Source organism: Galleria mellonella, unplaced genomic scaffold (genome assembly GCF_026898425.1).
Source record: "Galleria mellonella isolate WM207_F2 unplaced genomic scaffold, CSIRO_AGI_GalMel_v1 utg38, whole genome shotgun sequence".
Classification (NCBI taxonomy): Eukaryota; Metazoa; Arthropoda; class Insecta; order Lepidoptera; family Pyralidae; genus Galleria; species Galleria mellonella.
Genome location: NW_026442090.1, coordinates 6,132,758 through 6,157,335, shown reverse-complemented (window position 1 = coordinate 6,157,335; position 24,578 = coordinate 6,132,758). Strand labels below are relative to the sequence as shown.

General features: G+C 38.0%; 1 protein-coding gene across 1 annotated transcript; it reads right to left on the bottom strand.

Annotated features, from left to right (window-relative positions):
- LOC113522447 (putative ATP-dependent RNA helicase Pl10) lies at positions 1-24,100 on the bottom strand. Its single transcript, XM_026908124.3, has 13 exons — positions 23,874-24,100; positions 22,488-22,578; positions 14,580-14,759; positions 9,452-9,690; positions 9,065-9,208; positions 7,919-8,130; positions 6,511-6,636; positions 5,573-5,927; positions 5,071-5,197; positions 4,648-4,800; positions 3,062-3,257; positions 2,133-2,305; positions 1-1,532 (listed from the first exon to the last, which is right to left on the bottom strand). Exons 1-13 carry the CDS (start codon positions 23,916-23,918, stop codon positions 1,426-1,428), a joined length of 2,148 nt encoding a protein of 715 aa, XP_026763925.1. The 5' UTR covers positions 23,919-24,100; the 3' UTR covers positions 1-1,425.
- Positions 24,101-24,578: the final 478 nt, after the last annotated feature.

Below are 24,578 nucleotides of genomic sequence, written 5' to 3'. Positions count from 1 at the left end.
TGTTTCTTAATTTTTATTGGTAAATTCACATTCAAATTATAGACCACGTCGATGACAGATGTTATATATTGGGATTTCTACAGAAAATTTAGTAATTATTATATACTATTATTATACTGTATCGGTACTTTTCAATTTCTACACTACCTACATCTTCAATAACTACATCGATTTTAGGGTGCGTAAATGCTTCAAAATTCCAGTGTCAGGAGCGAGTCAGCAATGGGATTGTCAGAAAATAGAAAATACACATTACATCATTCATTTACGAATTCACAATACAGATCGAACATCAAAAATATTTCTATATTAATAGACTACTCACATAATCGTACTAAAATGATAAAACGCGTGCGAGTCACGACGGATGTGACATAAACGTAACGGATGATTCTCATAATAATTTAATCTAAAAACGATAACTGCACTAGTGACCGCGAGCTATCGCTCTCGCTGGTAATTAGACATTTGTTAGAGCATGTCCACAATAAAACTGTAAATATTAAGAAACAAGAAGGCCGTCCACGCGGGCATCGCTTTGAGATTCTGAGCCCTTGGCCGGCCTTCGCTCGTCCTCCTCAGTACTCAGTCGCACCGCTCTCCTTCAACATATTATCATTAATATTACATATTAAATAATCATGGGGTAATTTCAGTTCAATTCTGTTACGAATTAAGAAAATGTAAACTAGACCCTTCGCCGATTGCGTCACAATACACGGCATATTAACTAATATATGCTATGGCTACTTAACTCTAACATTCACTGCACAACTTCGCTTCTGTCATTCGAGTGCATTTACATTGACCAATTTACATTTGTTTATCGTTCAAAATTAAACAAACGACAATCGTTTAAGGCGACATCGGCCACATAGAATAAGTATACATATAAATGGAAGTATCGCTGTACATCAGGCAGTCGACGCCCACAGCCAACGTTACTAGTGTAAAAACCATATCGCCGTGTAAACGGGGTACCGCTTCCTATTAAATACATTCAAAATACAGTATACAGTAGCCTGTCAACTTCATGCGCCGCACTCGTAGCGAGCTCGCGAGGTTTAATCGTACAGAATACAGCATTCACTGCATATTTTGATATTGGGAAAATATTTCGAACTACGAAACAAATGTTGAATTCTATATTCCATCTATACGACGACTTTTGCGATGATGTTACTGTCGAAGTAGGAAAGGGAAGATAATCTGCTGATAGATTTTTCAGCCCCGTACATTCATACCCTACAGAAGTACTGCGGATGGAGTTGACAGGCTATCTATGTTGTGATGTAACCTGCTAAGGGCCCGAAGGGGACATCGCTTAAATTAGAATCAAGAGTTTGTATCGAGTTTCGGTGTGGTCGTTGGTTAATGCCGATGTGCGGGGAGGGGCAGGGACGGCGGTGCGAACACGTGATGGGTTTACGAATCCCACCAGTCGGGGCCACCGCTGCTGCCGCCGCCGCCGCCGCCGTAAGACCCGCCATAGTTGCCACCGTAAGAACCGCCGCCGCCGCCGTAACCGAATCCTAAAACAATCATAATAGTCAAGATTTTTGAAAATGTTCACTGTATGAAGTCCTCTTATTTTTATTCTTACACTTTAAACTATTTGACTGTGTTTTAGTTTAAACTATTTCTTATGGGCCTATCTGTTTGGACCTAAATATTGTGGCAGAATAACACAGAGAGAAAGGAGAGATGACGTACAGTTTAAAATCATCTACATGGATATCTGTATATTCTGTTATGTCCATGGAACTGTTCATGTCTATAGGCGACGGTTACCACTTTCCATCAGGTGGGCTGTCAGTTTATTTGTCATTCTAAGTTGCATAAAAAAATAAATAAAAAAAACCTTGTGTTCCTGCTGCCAACCTGTCGTGTTGTGGCTGTGTTTAATATGAAGTTATAAACCAGTACTCAGGAATAGCGACGCATGAGAGGTACTATAGACATTACAAAGTAATTTTGCGATGTCCATGGTGCTATTAATGTCAATAGGCTATGATTACCACTATCCATTAAGTTGGCCCACTAGTTGTTTGCTATTTCAAATTACATACAAAAAATGTATCATGTTACGCACGTTATCGCGGGTAAGAACTAGTATAGAATGCATTAGTTACCCGAGCCCATGGAGGAGGGTCCACCTGAGCGCGCCGGTTGGCGCGGCTGTGTGCGGAAATCTCTGGCACCGAAACCGCCGCCGCTGCTGCCAAAGCGTCCGCCTCCCGAGCGGCTGCCAGCACGCCGTCCGCCGCCACCAAGTCGGCCATCCGCCGCCGTGCTCGTTAGCCAACTACCGACCGATACATTATATCATTTAGTGTCTTATACTTGCGCCACAATTGTAAATTTATTTAGCACTAAACTAAGCATATAAATTGATAAATTCATTCATCATCATCATAACAGCCGTAAACTGTCCACTGCTGAATATAGGCCTCACCCATAAGGGAGGTTTTACCACTAGTTGCCACGCTTGGCAGGCGGGTTGGCAATTCATAATGTTTTCAGAGGGTCGCCGCTGCCCATCACATAGCCATTAAGTTTCCTTAGTCACTTCTAACAACACCTATGGAACAGAAAGGAGTGGCCCATTCTATGCATTATAATCACATGGCATAATTGTGATTCTGTAATAGAACCAACATCGAGTCTAAAGGTCAGTTTAAAATATTAATGAAAAGAATGGAGAACAGATTAAATTCCAAGTGTTTTAATAAAATTTCTCCCTATCTGCTGTATGATAGTCCTTAGATGCTTTTATAAATAAAATCGTTACAGCAAAGCATTAATATCATATTTTCGTGATTTGCCGGTATCTGCGTTAGTATAACTGAAAAATAGTGTGTATAGAATCAATTACATATCTTGACCTCTCTATGCCATAATTATGTTCATTAAAAGTCGTCTAGATGGTGGAATCAAATAGTTATTTTCAACTTGTGTTCATCATCATCATGTTATGTGAATCTGTTAATTAATGAGTACAAATAAGCTCTATTTGAATATAGAATATGACCCATAAAATCATTTACATCAAAGCACTTACTTGGGAACATCCTGTTTAGCTTCCACCAGTAGCTCAACTAAATCGCGAGCGAGGCCGCGATTAGTGTCGTTGAAGAATGAAGTTGCCACACCAAGGTTGCCCATACGGCCGGTACGTCCGATACGATGCACATACTCCTCCACGTCAGAGGGCAGGTCGAAGTTGATTACGTGACGTACATGTGGTATGTCTAAGCCTGTACAAAAAAAAAATATGTAGACCACTATAATACCAAAATCGGAACAATCAGATAATCGATTTTCATTGGTCATGTATTTTGCAATTGCTATTTGTCACATAAAGATTATATTATTGGATAAATAAGGGAGAAAAAAATTGCAAAAGTAAAGACAAAAAACACTGTTTACTAACATGACCAATGTAAATTGAGCAGAACTGTTTTTTGGATATTGTTAAGAACATAAAACCTGGTTTGTATATATTTCAATCAGCATGCCAACCTGGTAGTGATAGACTAGCGACAACTTGTTGTTTAATTTGGTTTATTAAATATATCCATAACGACAAGAATTAGAAATTTTAATGTCACACAGTTAAGGCGTTTATCAAATTCGAATTCATGTAACGTCATAAATCGTGTTTAATCACTAGATTCACAGTATATAATGTAATAAATGTACATATTTTTATTCAGTGTGCGTAAGAAAGAATGGCACACTGTGTCCGACGTCTCATTCTTTATAATAATTCATTAGGTAAATTCTTAATTTTATATACTGCTAAAGCCTTCCTTTTTTATCTAAATACCTATAAAAGTATATATTCTCACAACTATTATGTACTATACCGCTGTATGATATTTTTTATTTATTCATTAGTATATATATGTGTACATGACAGACTTAATGCTAAAAGCATTCTCAAGATTTTTGATGGTATATAGTTTTTGGAGCTCTATGCATGTTACCACCACTACATGTCCTGTGTAGCCAGGCTTAACGGCGAGCACATTATCGCTGAGCAGGGTGCTTGCAATTCCTGTAAGGATATTGGGGAAATATAAAAACAAGATTTCTGTGAATGTTTGTAAGTTGGAATGTTGCAGAAGTGTTGTCTTACCTTTATTTACATAATTTTCTGAATATGCAATTATCAGTTACTATATAGTAAAAGAAAAAAAAAAATAAAGTAATAATATGCTATGGTAATTAATCTTATATAAAATTTTATTTGGACTGAAAATTAGAATTTGCATATTTAAGTTAGCTGTTAAAGAATAGTTGCTTCGTTGTTCTCCAACTGGTGTGTAATAAATATATATATATTTTATGGTTTGGAAAAGTAAAAATATCTTTCATGTTATAAAAAAAAAGATGACTTCATTTTTCATAGTAGCATATTATTGATATTTAAATATAAAAGTTTGCTCGTCTCATTGTCTTGCTGCTGTGTAAATTATATGAAACTGACATTAGCTTTGATAGGTTATATGTCAATTTCACAAATAGTGTAATAAAAATAAATGTAGACCTTTGTACTGGTGATATAATTATCACAACGATGTTTAGGAGGGATGAGGAAAAGGGTGATATATAATAATTAGTTTAAGCGAATAGGATGGTTACCTCTAGCGGCGACAGCGGTGGCAACGAGTATCGGCGTCTGTCCGGAGCGGAAACGGCGCAGCGCTTCCTCGCGCTCACGTTGCGTGCGGTCGCCGTGGATAGACGTCACCGGGTAGCCCTGCGTATCCAGGTATTCCTCCAATTGGTCCGCGCCTGCCAATATTCAACTATCTTAACATTTCCATACTTAAACTAGACTTAATTTTTTCCTCATATGAAGATAAAAGTGAGATAATGATGATGATGATAAAAATAAAGTTACTACAAGACATTCTATACATAGGTGCTTTTGTTTGCCAATAAACAAACATTTTTTTTTGTAAAAAATTTATTTATTTTTAACATTGTAAAAAACAAATAAACATATTTATTACATCTAATATATTATGAAAAATTAAAAGTATTACTGTAAAAAACACCCACCTTTTTTAGTCTCGACGAATACAAGAATTAATTGATCTTCCTCAGGACGTGCAGTCTGCAGCAGGTTGGATGCATTCAGCAAGTCTAGTAAGAATGAGCGTTTATCGCATTCTTCCACCCATACCACCTACATAAATACAAAGTAATATATAGCATATATATTGTAAAACAAATTAAAAAGAACTTGTTAAAGATTTAGAATAATCAAATAATGCATTTTGAGTGAGGATGGCAAATGACATATTATAATAAAAAATTCACATCTTTGCATCTACTCAAAATTCATGGCGTGAATAAATTATTTTCTTGTATTAGAAAATATAATATTAATTGACTACAAAAGGGAACATGAACATGAACATATAACAAGGATTCTATTTTCTCAAAAAAATCTAATTGAATAAGTTTAGTAGCTATACAGAGCAACCTCACAATGTTATTATATTTTAAAATACTTTACACAATTCATGAATATAAATTATGCATTTATATGCATTATTACCTTTTGTGTAATATTCTCTGATGTAGATCCAACACGTCCTACTGCAAGGAACACGTAGTTATACAAGAAATCCTGCGCCAATACTTGAATCTGTTTGGGGAAAGTGGCGGAGAACATGAGTGTCTGTCGTTCACCCGTCTTGGGCATAGTGTGACACTCGACGATCTTTCGGATTTGGGGCTCGAAGCCCATGTCGAGCATCCTGTCGGCCTCGTCTAGAACTAGATGGCGGCAGTGGTCAAGTCCCACGCGGCCGCGAGCTAGCATGTCTACCAGGCGGCCGGGAGTTGCCACCAGCAGGTGGCAGCCGCGCTCCAGCTCGCGGAACTGTTCGTGGATTGGGGAACCGCCGTACCTGTAGAACGTACATGGTTACTTAATAAATAAGTTCTGGAAGGTAAGGTCTCACAGAAAAGGGCGAGTACAAAAGCTCATGGAAAGATCAGTGTCACAGGTTGTCTCTGTCTGGAGCCTGTCTTTCAATAACAATAAAAGGTTTCACAGCACCATCTAGATCATATCTGAATAGAAATTATAGTATAGGTACCAAATAATGAAAGAATTTTATTTTTTGGTTACATAATAAATGAGACTATCAAGTGTTTTGTGAGTTTGTCATATTCACTTATTTAAATTTTAATGGATAATGCGCAATACATATATTATAAATTAAAAATTATACGTAAATTGTTTATTTATTATTGTTACTTAAATAAATATATTATACAAATATTATAATTATTCTTTAAAGTTACGATTGTAAACCATCACTACCCCAAGACATTCTGAGATAAATTTATTTTTAACGTAATAAAGTGATAATGTAAGATGAATAGAAAAAAAATAATTTTATAAAATAAAATTTGTAAAATACAGATGGAAATGATTAGATTATACCATTTATAATAACGTTATTAAAACAACAAATGGATACTTACACGACACAAGGACGTACACGGGAGCGGTAGGCGAACTTTCTAGCTTCGTCGTAAATCTGAGTGGCGAGCTCGCGCGTTGGAGCCAACACCAAACCCAGCGGGTACTGTTTAGGTCTGTGGTAAGGCCTGCACATCATAATTGATATTTAGTTTTTGTTTTCTTCTGCTGAGATTAGTCAATGTATTATGAGCCCTATGACAGAATTTTTTAACTTATCAACTGTACTTAATTACTGAATGTAACTCAAGAGTTATCAAAGTATTTAAATATATTAAAGTTTCTATAGACGTTGTTACTGTTGTCCATTAACCTACGTCTACTTTCTAAAAACGATCCACACTTAGCATCTCACAAAAAATCCAATTTCAATTGTGACAAAAACAGTTATTTTGATCTAAAAATTAAACTACTGAACCTATTTTAATAAACTTTCTATGGGACCGATCTGTAAGTCCTTTCAGATAATAAAAAAATATATTTCCAAATCAGTTTAGAGCTGAAGAAATTATGAGGTAACAAAGATAAAAAAAAAAAAAAAACAACCAAATTGAGAACCTTTTTGTTTTCGAAATTGGTTGAAAAATATAATATCTATTACATTATGTTACATACACATTTTACTTTTTACTTATTTTTAACACAATATTAAATATTTTTATTACAATTCCTGGATATTAAAGCCATTTATATTTAATGTATTCAATTTTGTTATATTAAGCAAATTAGTATACCAATTTTTTTTAACAATATCTCTAATGTATGTAACAAATGTGCCTATTTTATTTGACTATGAATGGCAACTATAACACTTAAAAACATTGATTACATTATTGTGACCTAATTAAAACATTATAAAATAATTTATATATACAGTAACTACTGTATAGATCAACTAGTTCATTAAATCTACATTGGACTTTAGCCTGCAATTCTTACTAACTATATAAATATGAAACTGTTATTTCTTGGCACATTAGCAACTGAATCAATCATTACGAAATTTTGCATATATTTGACATGGAGAACACAGGGTATTTTTTAAAGCAGTCAATTAGTATGACCCCGTGTGAATATGTGTATGAGTTATTGGTAAACTTTTATAATTTAACACTTACAATTTTTTTATTTCTAGATCCAACGATTTAGAGTAGTTATTATCAGTGTTAAAAAGAGAGATAGTATAGTATAGTAGCTACAAAAGGCCAGAAATCTAAAAATGAGTTTACAAGTTTCAAATTGAGAGATTTTCATACTATCAATCCCTTTTTCCCTGAATGGATTTTCGAAAATCCTTTTGTAGTCTTATACAAAGAATTTACTGTGTATATTTGTTTTTATAACTTCCACACATTCTGCTTAGCAACACTAAATGCTACAAGCCTATAATATAAAGAAGTATGTACAAACCTGGATTGTTTCACAGGCCCTGCCTCATACATCTGATTGAGTATGGGCACGAGGAAAGCAGCCGTCTTGCCAGAGCCAGTCTGCGCGCAGGCCATCACATCGCGTCGGCCCAATACTATCGGAATCGCATACTTCTGCACCGGCGTCGGCTTATCGTAACGCGCGAGAGATATGTTCGAACGCATTATTTCCGTCAGGTTAACATCCTCAAACTGCAACAATATTATTCCTCATTATTTTGGATCATTATACAGTACTGTACAAGGCAAGTAAAAAAAAATGTCGAAGTTTAATAAACAAATACCACCGACTTTTCTATCAAATCTAACTGAGATGTAAGGCATAACCCCTAATATCATAAATGTGAATATTTATAAACATGTTTAATGATAGATAAATTCGAATAAAATTTAGTACAAAAATGGACCATATATAGTGGTACCTCGATATACGAGTGTTTTGAGATACGAGCCGCCGAGCGACCGATGTTTTGCTTTGAGATGAGAGCAAGATTTGAGATATAAGGAATCGCACACTATATTGCTGCACATGACTCCAACATGCGGGATGAATGTTAGTGTCTAACAGTTTCTCCCACCTCAGACTAACACTTAACAAAAACAACTGAGGTGGTTTTTTTGGGAGTACGGATTATTAGCATTTTTAAATTAATTTCAATGGGGAAAATTGTTTTGAGATATGAGCAATTTGACATATGAGCAAGGTTACAAAACGAATTAATCTCGTATGTCGAGGTACCACTGTATTGAATTAACAGAGAAGGTTATGGGGAATAGGAAGGTTAGTAATGAGATCTAATAGGCTCATTACTAGCAATATAACCCAACAGGTTGACCTTCTCGCGGTTGGAAACCATTGTGGTTAATTCTGGATGAATTTATTACAATGAGCCAACTGACCTGTCATCACATCCTCACCTATCATCTTATTTGTGTATATTGTCAGCGATATACACAAATAAAGTAAGTTGTAAAGTAACCTTACAGGCAAGGTTGCCATTCAATTTTCATTTATTTAAAAAAAAAAAAAAAACAAGATAATTCTTATTATAATCCACGCAGGTAAAATCGAATACACATCTCAATTATGATGACAATGACAAATAAATCGTAAAAAAAAACATACGCTTGTAATGTAGTCCGGTACGCGGTCGCCACTGGCCTCAACCGGAATATCCTCGTATTTGGAGAAATTAATGCCTGTGTTCCCAGTGCCAAACAGCTCCAACTCCTGCCGCTCGTCGCGAGGTAGCGGGATTGTCCAGTCGTTCTGTGAAATTATTGATATTGTAATTATAATTTGAAATACTTTCGCTGCTGTTAGATCTTTTTACTTTTGAAATCTATTAGAATTATTAATACTATATTTCTCTATTCATTTCTAGTTGGACTTAACATTCGTTGTTAATAATTACCAATACTTTACCTTACTAATAATACTTTACTTGTGCCAAACTAAACTAATCGAGAAACAACCCTAAAAGTAGAAAAGTGTCGCAAATTATCACATTACCTCGTCCCGGCGGGAGCTTGTGCGGCGAACATCATCGGAAGCCCAACGCGAGTTGCGTTCCTCGGCGCGTGGTTCGGGCTCCTTCCAGCGGTCGTTGCGTGGCTGTGGTGGCTCCACGTCCTCGTCGCGGCGTATATCGCGCGACTCGCGGTCGCGGCCTCCCGAACCTTTTGAACGGTCTGTCCAGCCGGGCTCGGCCCAGCGATCTGAGTCTCCATTTTGGTATGACGAGTCACGACCTAAAAAAAAAAAAAACATTGTACATCATAAACTTAATAGTTTATTAAATAATATGTTTTTGTGCACATATATATTATAGGTTTTTTATTTCACTCTTATGCTACCTATTTGTTCTTCTTTAACCAAAGGTTGTCTGTAACAGATTATCCTACCGATAAGACCGCCTTTTGTATCTTTATGTATATATTTAAATCTATACTTTATGCTACTGTATTTAATTTGAATTATTTATGTGATTGTTTATTTTTGTTTCTGGTGCAATAGAGTTAAATAAAAATAAATAATAAAATTATAAATAGGATCATAAAAAATTTACGTGACTTCTAAAAAGGAGAAGTTCTTGTCAATTCAATGTATTTATTAATGTAATGTTATATCTTCAACTGATCCAAAGTGATTCTGATACGAGGACTACGCTAAAAATTTTTAGAACTGGCTACTTGAAATTATAAAAAAAAAATTGTTAAAATTTTGAAAAAGGAACTCTTTACGAATAATACTGAGTATATAATTTATTCATTTGTCATTTGTTTCACGGTTTGGCGGCAAATTGAAAATAGTCTTTGTAACGTTATCATGAACTTAACACGAGAAAATTTTCTTGCGATGATTTTTTATGACTTTCGATGTCATCTAAGTCAACAAGAAAATTATGATAGACTACGATTGGCCTTTCACGATGAAGCCCCGTCTCGTGCTACTGTTTACGACTGGTTTAATGAGTTTAAACGTGCTGGCACTAATCTCACCGATGATGTGCGTGACGGACGGCCTTCTACGGCGACGACTGAAGGTAACATCAGTGTTGTGCGGTGTATGATAGAGACTGACAAAAGAGTAACCTATCAGCAGATCCTGGCAAGCTTAGGGATTGGCATGAGTCAAGTGCATAAAATCCTGCATGAACATTTGGCGGTCAGGAAGCTTTGTGCCCGGTGGATACCTAATAATTTGACCGAGCCTCAAAAGCTCCGTCGTGTTGATTGATGCCGTGAAATGCATGAAAGAGTTAACGGAGGTGACTCAAATTCTGTGACATAGTTACGGGAGACGAAAGCTGGATTTACTGTTAAGATCCCGAAACTAAAAGACAGTCAGCTCAGTAGGTGTTTCCTTTCGAGGAGTTGCCAACTAAAGTGAAGAGAGGTCGAAGCGTGGGAAAAAAGTTGGTAGCCTCGTTCTTTGGAAGGACAGTAAAAAAGTTACTGCAAAAACAGTTACTGCAGAGTGGTACAGTAACAATTGTTTGCGACGTGTTTTGGAAAAAGTGCATGAGAAACGACTTCGCAATAGGAACCTCCTTTACCACGACAATGCTTTGTCGCACACCGCTAGGCAAACGATCGATTATTTGGCAACCTCAGACGTAGAATTACTGGATAGCCCCGACCTCGCACCTTGCGATTTTTATTTATTCCCAAAAATAAAACTAAAACTTCGAGGAAAACGTTTTATGGACGTCAAGGAAGCTGTGGCTACGTTTCAGAAGGCCGCCGAAGAGATCCCTAAGGACAAGTGGGCAAAGTGCTTTTCTCAGTGGTTCTATCGGATGCAGCGATGTATTGACGTGAATGGACACTATTTTGAAAGGATAAAATAAAAGTAAAAACTTGCTAATTTAATCAGTTTTTGATTTTCTAAGGACTTTCAGTTTGACGCTCGTAATTCTTTTAATTATTTAGCAAAGTTTACTTTTTGTTTTGATGTTTTATATTCTCAGCAGCATAAATTGATTTGAAATCACTACTTTCAACTATCTAGATTGTGTTTCCGTACTACAGAGAGAAAACTATAAGATGACATAATTATTAGCCTCTTGTAGTGTATAAATATTATACAATGCAATATATGAGAATTCTATAACCGAGCTATGGAGTATTCATTTGTCTCCCCAATTATCTTTACATGGCAAACCTGCCTATATATATATATATATATATATATATATATATATATATATATATATATATATATATATATATATATATATATATATTAGTTCAATGTTTAAAAAAAGTGTATCTAGTTTATAAATAATGACAAAATAAAATATTGTTTTTATAGAATAATATCTAACAGATTTATATGTAAAAGGGGGAAAAATATACTCGTATATTTTTCCTATTTGGAACATTTGTAATACATCTTTCTGACATATTTTATAAATTTTACCAACATTTTTTTATAACTGATTGTCGGCAATCGAAATACCGTGTGCCGATAACAGAACAAGAAACAACGGCGTCCCTGTTGTCGGGTCTCTAAATTGGCCTCCGATAATGGAGAGATGTTTAAACTACAGAAACAATGACACGTGGTATTCCTTCTACGTATTTGTTACCATTCGTTTGTTTATAATAAATACGTCCAGTGTGAATTTAGTGATCAGTGTATGATCATGTAGAATTAGGATTATGTAGAATTGAATGCTTCTTTGCATATTTTTTTTTATTGGTGACATAAATCAAGGTGATATAATTCATGTTCAAATTTAAAAGAAAAATGGTTAAAAAAATAAATTTGATAGCTATAGTTTTTTTCTGCAATGGACATTAAAAAAGGTATCCAGACACGATCAACTTAAAGTGAAATTGTTCTTTTACATAATTTTTGGCCATTCAATGTTATAATGTTAATTTCCACGAATATGCAAAGGGTTAAGTCGTGCTAATGAAAGATTCTACGAGAAAGAGAATGCAATAATTAAATGAAGTAATAAGTAATAAAATAAAGAATATGCAATTTTATAAATGGGTTGATTCAAGTAACAAAATTGTCAAGACCGCAAGCAAAGAAAGGGTCTCGAGTGTGCATTATATTAAAAAAATTGCAATGATTAAATTTTTTAAATGATAGATGTGTCATTAGCCTGGTAGACTTCTAATTATTGCCCACAAATGGCCATGTAGGTTTTAAAACAAATAATATTAAGTGACATTTTTTGTATCTATTATATATAAGAATATATTCCCAAATATTTATTACAAATGAATTTGTATGATTTTAATAGTTTTTCCATGAAGCATAGGACGAGATTAGAAAAATGTAAAAAAGATACGATGTAATAGACAATACCTACATGTAAACAAACATAATTAAATGTTTATTATTAATAGTAAGAAACAAATTTTTCTTAAAAATTGAATCAAGTTATTTTTAAAAGTAATAATAATTTTCATTTAGTGAAGTAATTTATTAGACCTTGTGTAATGCTGCGCCAAAATTTTGTTAATTTTTTATTCTTTTAATTTAAAAAAAGGATTTTATTCATTTATAGAAAGAATAAATTTATAAATGTTTTGAATTCTTATTATATAATTAACAAAAAATATTTAATGATAGTGTAAAACAATAGATACATCATCATAATCTAACCAATTATTAATATTACCAGAGAGTTGTAATGTATATAACATGAAACCCTTATAATTTTATTATTTGATGTAATATATGAGCATTCTCTATATCCAAACTACAATCCTTATAATCTTTTGACAATCGTTATGTTGTAGATGAAAATATAAATATACTTTAGTAATACTTGTCAACACACATTTTATTTACATCACATGTTTTACACATATCATTTATCAAAAAATGGAAATGTACTGAATATCAATGAATCAATATCAGTAAACAATGTAAATAATTGCTCAACATTGAATAAACAGCATACTTATTGATAATGCAAACATCTAATTATTAATTAAATAATTAGATTATGTATAAAGTGAAATTGCAAATAAGGATATAGCGACAATTTAGTAAAAACAACAAAGATTGTGTGTGTATGTCATAAGAATAAATAAAAAAGATTGAGTAGAACTAACACTCATGTACATTTCATTGTCATTGCCAAAATGCATTTGTCACTTCAAACCTCACATAAATTCACATTTAATAAAAAAAAAAATATAGATGCGATTCACATACAAGTGACTGAGACACACTCTCAATGCGAAATCTTGAATTAAATAGGATGCGAGTTTTTTTTTTTTTTTTTTTTTTAGTAGTTCACAACACAGGGGGCAAACGAGCATGCGGCTCACCTGATGGTAAGTGACTACCGCCGCCCATGATCACCCACAACACCAGCGGCATTGCAGGTGTGCTGCCGGCCTTTTAAAATAGGAATATACTCTTTTCTTGAAGGTTTATGTTGTCGTATCGGTTCGGAAATACTGCTGCTGGAAGTTGATTCCAAAGAATGGTTGTGCGTGGAAGAAAGTGCCTTGAAAAACGCACGGTGGAAGACCGCCACTCGTCCAGATGATTGGGATGAAACTTTAGTTTGTGGCGGGTTTACGGTGGTGAAAATCAGCAGCAGGTATCAATCCGAACAATTCCTCAGAACACTCCCCATGATAAATTCGGTAGAAGATGCACAGAGACGCAACATCTCTGCGCAGTTTCAATGGGTCAAGTCGGACAGTAAGGCGTTGACTATCGATAATTCGAGCCGCCCGACTTTGAATGCGGTCTAACGGAAGGAGTTGGTACTGTGGCGCTCCTGCCCACAGGTGAGAACAGTATTCCATATGCGGCCTGACTTGGGCTTTATATAATTTCAGGCGGTGTTCTGGCATGAAATATCGTCTCACCCTATTGAGCACTCCTAACTTTTTGGAAGCTATCTTAGCCTTCTCCTCCAGATGACCGCAAAACTGGACGTCGCAAGATATATCAACGCCCAGAATTCCTAGACTTGACTTTTTATCAAGGGAAGTGCCCTGAAAGTGAGGAGATACGACAAACGGCGTCTTTTTTGCGGTAAACGCGCAGACTTGTGTTGTACGCTAATCATCAAGAGTGCCAATGTAGTTATTGTTACTGAATTATCTTGTAGTAGTTCAACTTGGATATATGTTTTTAAGGTTTTGTGACATACCGCGGTCCCTGCGCGGATATCGCGAGTCGTAGCCGCGATCGTAGTCACGTTCGCGGTCACGGTCGCGGTCGTCGCGCCGACCACCACGGTCGTATCCTCTAGAGTTGTTTCCCAATGATGAACGGTTGTCCCGTGAATCGTTAGGACGAGCGTCTAAGCTTGAACGCTTAGACTCCTCTCCTGCAAATAAAATATAAGGGTTATAAAAGTTGATAAACAACTGTCCTTTTTTCCTTTGTAATTGTTTAAAACTTGTTTTATAATGTACCAATATTCAAATAGGACTACTATTACTTAATAATATTCTAAATACACAACAGGGATTTAACGCGACAGAATTGCAGGTAAATAACAGGTAACGACAGGCAGGTAAAGGCGTGGTGCAACCCACGTCGTAATATCGGTAATAAGAATCAGGTACGTAGTTACTGTTTATTTGCAATCGCGTCGCGTTAAGTCCAGCGGGTCTACCATGAAATGAAAATCCGAAGTTTCGGACTCAATTTCGTGTTTTTGTTTTTACCAAAATCGGACCAATAAATGGAGTTTAACATTTCGTTCGTCATAAATCCTACCATAAAAGTCCCAAGGAATAATACTTTCATATTTTTAATGTTTTCAAACGGTAAGTATTATGTAATTTTAACATTAAATTTGTTTCGTTCGGCTCCGAAATTTCGAAAAACATTTCATGGTAGGTAGACCCTCCGGCAGTGTATTTAATTTTTTTTTTTCATTTTTCAATTATCTTATTAGTCTCTTAGCCCCTAATTTATAAAAACTAAAACCTCTTACAAATGCACCTAACTGGTTCGTCACTTTCTTTCAAATTGAGAACTTTGTGTAAAACAAAGAGACGAAACAGTTCAATAGCTAAAATAGGTTTATGAAGAAGTCTGACGTTTTTATGGATGAGTGGCTAATTTTCTTACTTTCTTTTCTTCATCAAAAATTTTATAAAGTTATTTTACAGTTAGAATCTGTAGAATAACTGGATAAAGTATGAAACATATCCTTTTTTACACTTAATTAAATAATTATAATTTTATGATGTACAAGAGCTAATTTATATTTCTTGTTATTTTGTAATTTCTATAATATAAAATAGAAAGCTACACTGTATTTGCATATTAAATTTAGTATTCACTTTATGATAACACTGATAAAACTCAACATAATTTTTTATAATCTCATTAAGCTAGTGTACAATGAGGCAGATTATTCAATAATTATTTAGCTTTTAAAACTATTATTTTTATGTGACAAACTATGTATACTATGTTATATATACTAAGTTTACAAAGTCCACTTTGTAAACTTAGAAAATTAGAGAATGATACACAAAATTTTTACCAATTGTATGTTTGTACAAATTATAATGCATGTAACAAACACTTGTTAGTATGGCATAAAAAGTGGTATGGAAGAAGGGGAATTTAGAGAAATTTGATGTAAATGTGAGGCATATGTGTTTAAAGGTGCAATGAATTATTATACTGTCAAATATATATGATCATATATAAATTTGTATGGGTACTTTTGTATAAACAAGTAAGTACCAGTAATATGATTAGTAGCCTCTTCAAAAACATGTAGAAGCCACTGAAATCAATGTTATTGCTAATAGTAATAGAAAAGTACTATTTTTTTGTTGTAAACTATATCTTTATTACTGATATTACGTATCAAAGGATAATTGAGAATAAAGTTTAAAAGGTACATAGATATTTTTGTAACATACTTAAATATTAAAATAAAAAATAATATAACTAGTAAAATCTATATAAATATATCGATTTCATGAGAAATTATTCAAGTAAAAAAATCATCAGTAATCGTTAAGTTAGTGACACTTTTTCAATATCAATATAACATTTAAACATATCATATAATTCATGAATAAGAAGTGATATAACTTACAGTCTCTCAACTTATGACTCATATATAAATAGAAACTCTAGTTAACTACTTTCAACTTAAGTTTACTACTTAACAAAGACAAAAATTATATCAAAGAACTTCACACAGAGAAAACAATGGATGACCATAAACTTTCATACAACCTTAATATATTTTAGTGTCTATTCATATATAAATTTTGTAAGTACATAATTACTATTAATTATAATCATAACACATTAACAACACATGCTTCGCATGTTAAGTCATGGCCTTTCAGGATTAAGTATTCTGGATGATTGTAGTAAGCAAGTATTCTTGACAATAATATCAATAAATTACTTTTAAAGTAACATCTTTACACAAATATGAATTTTGACCCATATATATATATATATATATAATTGTAAATTACGCACTTATTATATAATAATAACAATTTTGAGGCACAGTATAAACTATTTAATTTTAAATCTACAATATTTAAAATGTTGTATTTTGAAACCATAGTTAAAATTATATTTCAATTTTGTTCGCGACATTATTTGTATATATCGTAATTTATAGTTGTTAAGTCCTAGTTAATCGTTTTGTATTCTGTTATTTTATATAGATTTACATAGATTTAAGATAGTGTAAGTTAAATAAAGTATTCCTTTGTGTATTGTCCTTATTACCTACGAATAGAAATAGAAATTGTAACAATAAATAGAATTAAGAAATTGTAAATTGCAATAAATAGACGCTATAGAGTACCGATCTGAAGAGACACGCGTCTCGTTCATTCTCGCCCCGTCCCGCTCGCACAGATCGCTAACGCGAGTTGGAAATGTTATCGTGCGAGCGGGCGGGTATAAAGATAGGCCGCCTCTCGTCGAGCGGCATTCGCTTCCGGGCAGCGACACACTACACTCGAGAAGAAATAGGACAAGAAGAAAAAATACTCTCTTCAGACGGTACCGGAGGCTTCAGAATAGTAATCCCTGTGTTTCACTCCAGCCTGAACCAACGCCCCTACAGTCCAAACTCACCGAACGGCAGTCCACACCGTTCATCGTGGTCCTTCGAGAAGCCGGATTGCTGGAGGAACACCGTGGTCCTTCGAGAAGCCGGATTGCTGGAGGAACACCGTTGGTACATCGAGAAGCCGGATCGCTGGAGGAAGACCATTCTGAAGCCGGATCGCTGAAATGCCGACTACGAGAAACATGAAGTCGTCGCAACAAAAAATCGCCGTCACCGAAGCCACAACGTCCGCCGCCACCACGTCGACTACGGCCGCCGGAACGCTGTCCGTCGCTGCCACGCCGTCCGTTGCTGCCACCACGTCGTCTGCGGCTGTCAGAATGCCTTCTGTCGCTGCCACGTCGTCTACCGCCGCCACCACATCGACTACGAACACGTCCGGCGATACGACGACCACAGGAGCCACGGAGACTACCGAAGCCACAGGAACGACAGAGGAGACAGCAAGGAAGAAGGAACCGAAGCACGGCACGGCACGCACGGTTCGCACCACGGCCTCGCAGAAGAAGAAGGCTCTGGCCAAGGCACGGGAGGAGCTACTTCGAAAGGAGGTGGAATTGGCTGCTGCACGTGTCGCCGCCCTGGAAGCCGAATCAGAGGACGACGAGGAAATAGAAGACGACGACGCTACCGTCAGAAGAGAACGAACGTCGGATTGGGTTCGTCGAAGCACGCTGGCACTCACAATGGAGCCGCATGTACCAGAGATAGAAGAAGTCACCGGCAAGCGTCAGGGGTTCGTCCCATCGAGACCCGTTGAAGAGGATTCGAGAGCGCCGCCGCCACAGCCGAGCAGCGACGCACTTCACCGGGACCACGCACGCCACGTTGACCCACATGCCGCCATGCCTACGATAGCAGCAGCGATGCAGTCGATGAAGAAGGAAGAACCGGTGCTGAAGGTGGGCATCGATTGTAATGAGTTTGCGATCGCCATGCAGATGGCCGCTCGCAACATACTGCCCTCCACAGCGTCAAGAGTCACCGAGTTGCCAGTCTTCAATGGATCGTCGAGCGAGTGGTTACCATGGAAGATGGCCTATGAAGAGAGCGCAAGTCAACTCACAGAACAAGAGAACCTAGCAAGACTGCGCAGAAGCTTGAAGGGGGCCGCAAAGGACGCGGCACGCTCCCTATTCGTCGGGTCTACGACCGCAGAAGAAGTAATGAAGATGTTAGCCGCGAGGTTCGGCCGCCCTGGAGCACTCGTCACAGCCGAACTGAACAAACTCCGCGCGCTACCACGACTCTCGGACAACGCAAGAGACGTCTGCCTCTTCGCAAGCAAGGTGCAGAACGTCGTCGCCACGATACGAGCGCTGAACAAGAGTCACTACCTCTACAACGAAGAAATAGTGAGAAACGTCACAGAGAAGATGCCGTCGGTACTACGCTTCAAGTACTACGATTTCGCCAACGACCAACCGGAGGGACAACCGGACCTCATAACACTCTCTCAGTTCCTGCAAAGGACCGCCGCACGATGTGGAAACTTCGCCCCCGCCGAGGAGATACCGTCCGAAGACCGGCGGGAGTCCGCTCCTAGGAAGACGGCGAAGACATACACGACGCAGGAGAAACCCGCTACACCACCGTGCCCGATGTGTCGACGAGAGGGACACGCTCCATCGGACTGCAAGACGATGAAGGAAGCAGACACATCGGCGAGATGGGAGTTAGCGAAGACTCATAGGCTGTGTTTCCGCTGCCTCAAAGTAAGAAGATTTCGCCACGCCTGCAAGAGCAAGAGATGTGGAGTGGATGAGTGCACGCAGACTCATCACCCTCTGCTGCACACCACGCGACAACAGCCGGAGAATGAAGTAACGACACACGTCGTCGAGGACAAGTCCGCCGCAGTCACCGCATCGGCAAGGGAAAACGACAAGATCGCGTTCCTGAAGATCCTGCCGATACGAATCACCGGTCCCACGGGAACGTGCGACACCTACGCGCTACTGGACGACGGGTCGACTTGCACCATCATCGAGACGACGGTGGCGGAGCGAATCGGTGCTACGGGTCCCCCCGCACCATTCTACATGGAAGGTGTGGCCGGGGCACGGATCAACGCAGCTCAATCGACGCGTGTTCACTTCAAGATCCGCGGGCGGAATTCACAAGAATACACAGTGGGGGCACGGACGATGGACAGACTGCAGTTATCACCGCAGTCGGTACCACGCAGCGTCATCAAGGGCTGTCCACATCTACGAGACATAGAGAGGGAGTTGGTCTATGAAGAGGGCAAACCGACGGTACTGCTGGGGCAAGACAACTGGCACCTACTGCTGGCCCACGAAGTTAGAAGAGGATCCGACACGCAGCCGGTCGCATCACTCACCGACCTGGGATGGGTACTGCACGGTACGAGTCGCGGCAGGACAAGACAGCAGGTGCACAGAATCAGCCACATAGTGACGACACATGAAGAGGAACAATCGATGGAAGAAATGATGAAGCAACATTTCGCGCTCGAATCGCTGGGAATCGCACCGAAGAGGTCTTACAATGAAGAGGAACGTCGCGCCCTACGCATCTTAGAGGAGAAAACTCGTCCGTTACCGGCGGGAGGATACGAGACGGGGTTACTATGGAAGAAGGACGACCCTGTGCCGCCGGACAACTACGAATCGGCAATGCGACGTCTCCAACTGGTCGAAAGGAAATTCGACAAAAACGAAGAACAGTGGCCGCGTGAAGATAGTACGAGCGACGATAGTCAAGCGGAAACGGGAGAAGAACGCGTACACAAGCTACAGAACGCGACGCAGTTGTCTATAGCATTACCCGATCCGTCACGTTTTTCTAATTGGTTGAAACTTGTTCGCAGTTCAGCACGGGTGTTGCAGTTCATCGACCTCCTGCGACCGACCCGTCAACGCTGTACCGCCATCCGAAAGAGGAACAAGAAGAAAGAGAGCGCCGACCCCACTTGGACCCGCACGAAGAAAGTCGATAGAGAGAAGACGAAGATGAAAATCAAGAACAGCAATAGTCCATCTGTGTGTTTCATCCCCATAGACACACACTACCTAGATCGCGCGCGACGGCTATGGATTCGCGCGATACAACAAGAGGCGTTCGGCGACGAAATCGCAGTATTGAAACAAGGGAAACAGCTGCCGTCATCCAGTCGACTCATACAGCTGTCAGTCGTCATAGACAACGACGACATTCTGCGACTTCGATCGAGAATAGCAGCCGCCGCCGATCTGTCAGCCGAGCAACGAGAACCCCCATCGTCGACGGAAACCACGCCTGGGTGCGCCTATACATCGCATGGGTGCATCGGAAACTTCACCACGGCGGCTTCGAGATCACCACGAACGAGGTGCGACAACACTTGTGGGTGTTGCGCCTACGACACGCCGTCCGCAGTGAACTGAAGAGGTGTCAGCTGTGCCGCCTACGAAGAGCAAGACCGGCGCAGCCGTCAACGGGCAACCATCCACAGAGCAGGCTGGCGCATCATCAACGACCGTTCACGTTCACCGGCCTAGACTACTTCGGGCCTATGACCGTGACAGTGGGCCGCACTCACCAGAAACGATACGGAGTGCTCTTCACCTGCCTAACGACGCGCGCAGTCCACCTAGAAATCGCCGGCAGCCTCAGCACGGACTCCGCCATAATGGCCCTGCGGCGCTTCATAAGCCGCAGAGGGTGTCCCACGGAATTATGGTCCGACCAAGGCACCAACCTCAAAGGTGCTGACGTCGAACTGAAGAAAGCAGCCGAGGAAGCCATCCAAGAAGAGTCATCAGTCCGTTTCATCCGGTGGCGCTACATTCCCCCGAGCGCACCCTTCATGGGAGGTGCGTGGGAACGGTTGGTGCGTAGCGTGAAGACCGCACTAGCCACCACGTTGAACGAGCGGGCGCCCAAGGAAGAGGTCCTCCACACTCTGCTGGTCGAGGTCGAGCACACCCTCAATAGTCGACCGCTAACCCACGTGTCAACATCGGCAGACGACGACAGCGCCCTAACCCCCAATCACTTCATATTGGGCGGTCCATCGCGCGTCCCACTGCCAGGCAGCTTCACAGAGAGCGACGCGGCGGGACACAAGGAGTGGCGTGCCAGCCAGAGGCTAGCTGATTGCTTCTGGAACCGGTGGGTGAAGGAGTACCTACCCGAGTTGCAACACCGGCGGGAGCCCCGAGCTACACACGGAGCCATCAAAATGGACGACCTGGTCCTGATAGCTGATGGGACCTTGCCTCGCAACACGTGGCCGCGAGGCGTGGTGGTGGCGACCTACCCTGGACCAGACGGCGAGGTTCGAGCGGTCGACGTGCGGACGAACAAGGGCATCCTACGGCGACCCACTAAGAAGCTGATCATACTGCCCACATCGACATCGAGCGACGCGAACACGAGTTAACTCCAGCTACGAGAGCTGCGGCGGGAGATTATGTTCGCGACATTATTTGTATATATCGTAATTTATAGTTGTTAAGTCCTAGTTAATCGTTTTGTATTCTGTTATTTTATATAGATTTACATAGATTTAAGATAGTGTAAGTTAAATAAAGTATTCCTTTGTGTATTGTCCTTATTACCTACGAATAGAAATAGAAATTGTAACAATAAATAGAATTAAGAAATTGTAAATTGCAATAAATAGACGCTATAGAGTACCGATCTGAAGAGACACGCGTCTCGTTCATTCTCGCCCCGTCCCGCTCGCACAGATCGCTAACGCGAGTTGGAAATGTTATCGTGCGAGCGGGCGGGTATAAAGATAGGCCGCCTCTCGTCGAGCGGCATTCGCTTCCGGGCAGCGACACACTACACTCGAGAAGAAATAGGACAAGAAGAAAAAATACTCTCTTCAGACGGTACCGGAGGCTTCAGAATAGTAATCCCTGTGTTTCACTCCAGCCTGAACCAACGCCCCTACAGTCCAAACTCACCGAACGGCAGTCCACACCGTTCAAATTTAATAATTTCACTTTCAAAATTGTAAAATATAATCACCTTGAGAGTTGTTGGCCAACCTACGCAGATGCGGGGGGATGTAGCGGCCAGCACTCTTAGGAGCCTGAGGCTGCAAGTCCAGACCAGCAAGCTGCAATTACAATAAACATTATTTACTAAGGCTTACTAACAATTATAAGAAAAAGTATAGTAGTTTATACTAAAATTACATATAAATGTCAATATGAGAAGTTGTTTAATTATTCAATGATACATACAAATTTTTATTGTATATATCAATCCTCTAAATTAACACAAAGAATACTCTTTAATCACAGCAAGTAACAGAAACCCCAAAAGAAAGTTAATGAAAAAATCTAAAAAAAAAAAGGTACCAGAATGATAATAGAATTATGAAGGACAATAGATTCTAATAGTATGAAGTAAGATACACTCTGTGACTACAGAAACAAAGTGATGATGACATAAAGGACAATACTTTTCTAGATTGTTTTTCTATATTATGTTGGTAGATATATGTATTATAAAAGATATTAAACAATCATGGTTTATTTTTCGAAAAAAATTCCTCTCATTCATAAATAAATTGCAATTTTATGGAAAATATATATCTACCAACACAATGAAATATGACTAAACAATTGTGAGTTGATAAATTTTAATTCATTATTACATCTTAAATTGATTAAATCAATATAACTACTCTTTAAAATTAGATACAATGCACTTCACCTATTGAAAGAGATTTAAGATGGAATATAGTAAGTCAAACATGGTACATGTTTAATGGTATAAATAGCTACCAAGGATAAGTCACCTATGTATGCATTATTTGTAATAAGTAGTTAACAGTAAGAGTACATTAGGTATGTATTTACCGCGAAATACATCAGACTATCAACTGTATCAAAGAAAATGGAATTACCACTGAAGCATGACCAAATATTTATTATATCATGGTAATTATAATTAGTGTGATTTGAATGGAATTACAGATTTACATCAAAGATAACCTCCTTGTGCTTTAGTAAAATTAATTATTTAACTAATTAGACATACCTATTCTGCGTACTGCGAAATGTTAATTCCTCCCGCCATGACACGCATATACAGCGTGACAATGACCTCACCTTTGTTAAGACTTAGGAAAACTACCACGTTACTTATGTGCTATAAACAGGACTACAAATCTTCATGTCTAAGCAAATACCATAGAAGTGGAGAACCCAGTCGCCATGTTGGTTAAATCCAAGACACGTAAAGTATAAGGATTAAGTAGTACTTTCATATATAACAATCTAATTTTTTCATGAATTACATCAATTTTCACGACGTTACATGGTTAATAATATAATACTTTCCTACATATATTTCTATTCAACTTGTTAAAAATCAATAAAAAGTGTATGTACATGAGGTACCGACCTGCTGCTCTAGACCTGTTCCATTTTGGTTGGTAACATTACTCATATTACTACCAAGCAGTACGTTTTTTTGGGAACTTTTCTCCAAAAATATTTAAAAAACACAATAGTCTACAATGAATTTTGCACAAACACAAATTCACAAAAATCACATGAAAAGACTTCAATTTTTCTCACCGAAATCACTTTTCATTCGTAGTTTTGTTCTTACTTACTTCACAGATTTTTTTCTTTGTTGTCTATGTCCATTCGTTCGTTTCAAACATAGACCAAGTATTTCATTCAATGTAAATATTCGGATCTTAATTCGAGTTATAAATCGAATTTGGTATTAATATTTCAAATAAATACTCATAGAAAATAAAATGTAATATTAAATGTTTATATATATATAGTGGTGTATAGAATTTTAAATTTCCATTAAGTATTGTTTTGAGTACGAATCTAATAGTAATAATTTATAATTTCTGCCCGCGACTACATCAACGTGATTGGAATATTTAAACGGATCGTGATATACATTAGCCTCTGTTCTTTATATATATATATATATATATATATATATATATATATATATATATATATATATATATATATATATATATATATATATATATATATATATATATATATATATATATATATATATATATAACGTGTATAACATTAGTTAAACCATTAAAGCACTAAAATATTTCACATTTAT

Bases quoted from the DNA above. Each gene is read 5' to 3' on its own strand.
- LOC113522447 (XM_026908124.3), bottom strand. From the start codon at position 23,918: ATGAGTAATGTTACCAACCAAAATGGAACAGGTCTAGAGCAGCAG. The intron at 5,198-5,572 runs GTAATAATGCAT...GTATTTATGTAG, and splicing joins CAGAGAATATTACACAAAAG to GTGGTATGGGTGGAAGAATG. The intron at 2,306-3,061 runs GTAAGTGCTTTG...ATCGGTCGGTAG, and splicing joins GCTAAACAGGATGTTCCCAA to TTGGCTAACGAGCACGGCGG.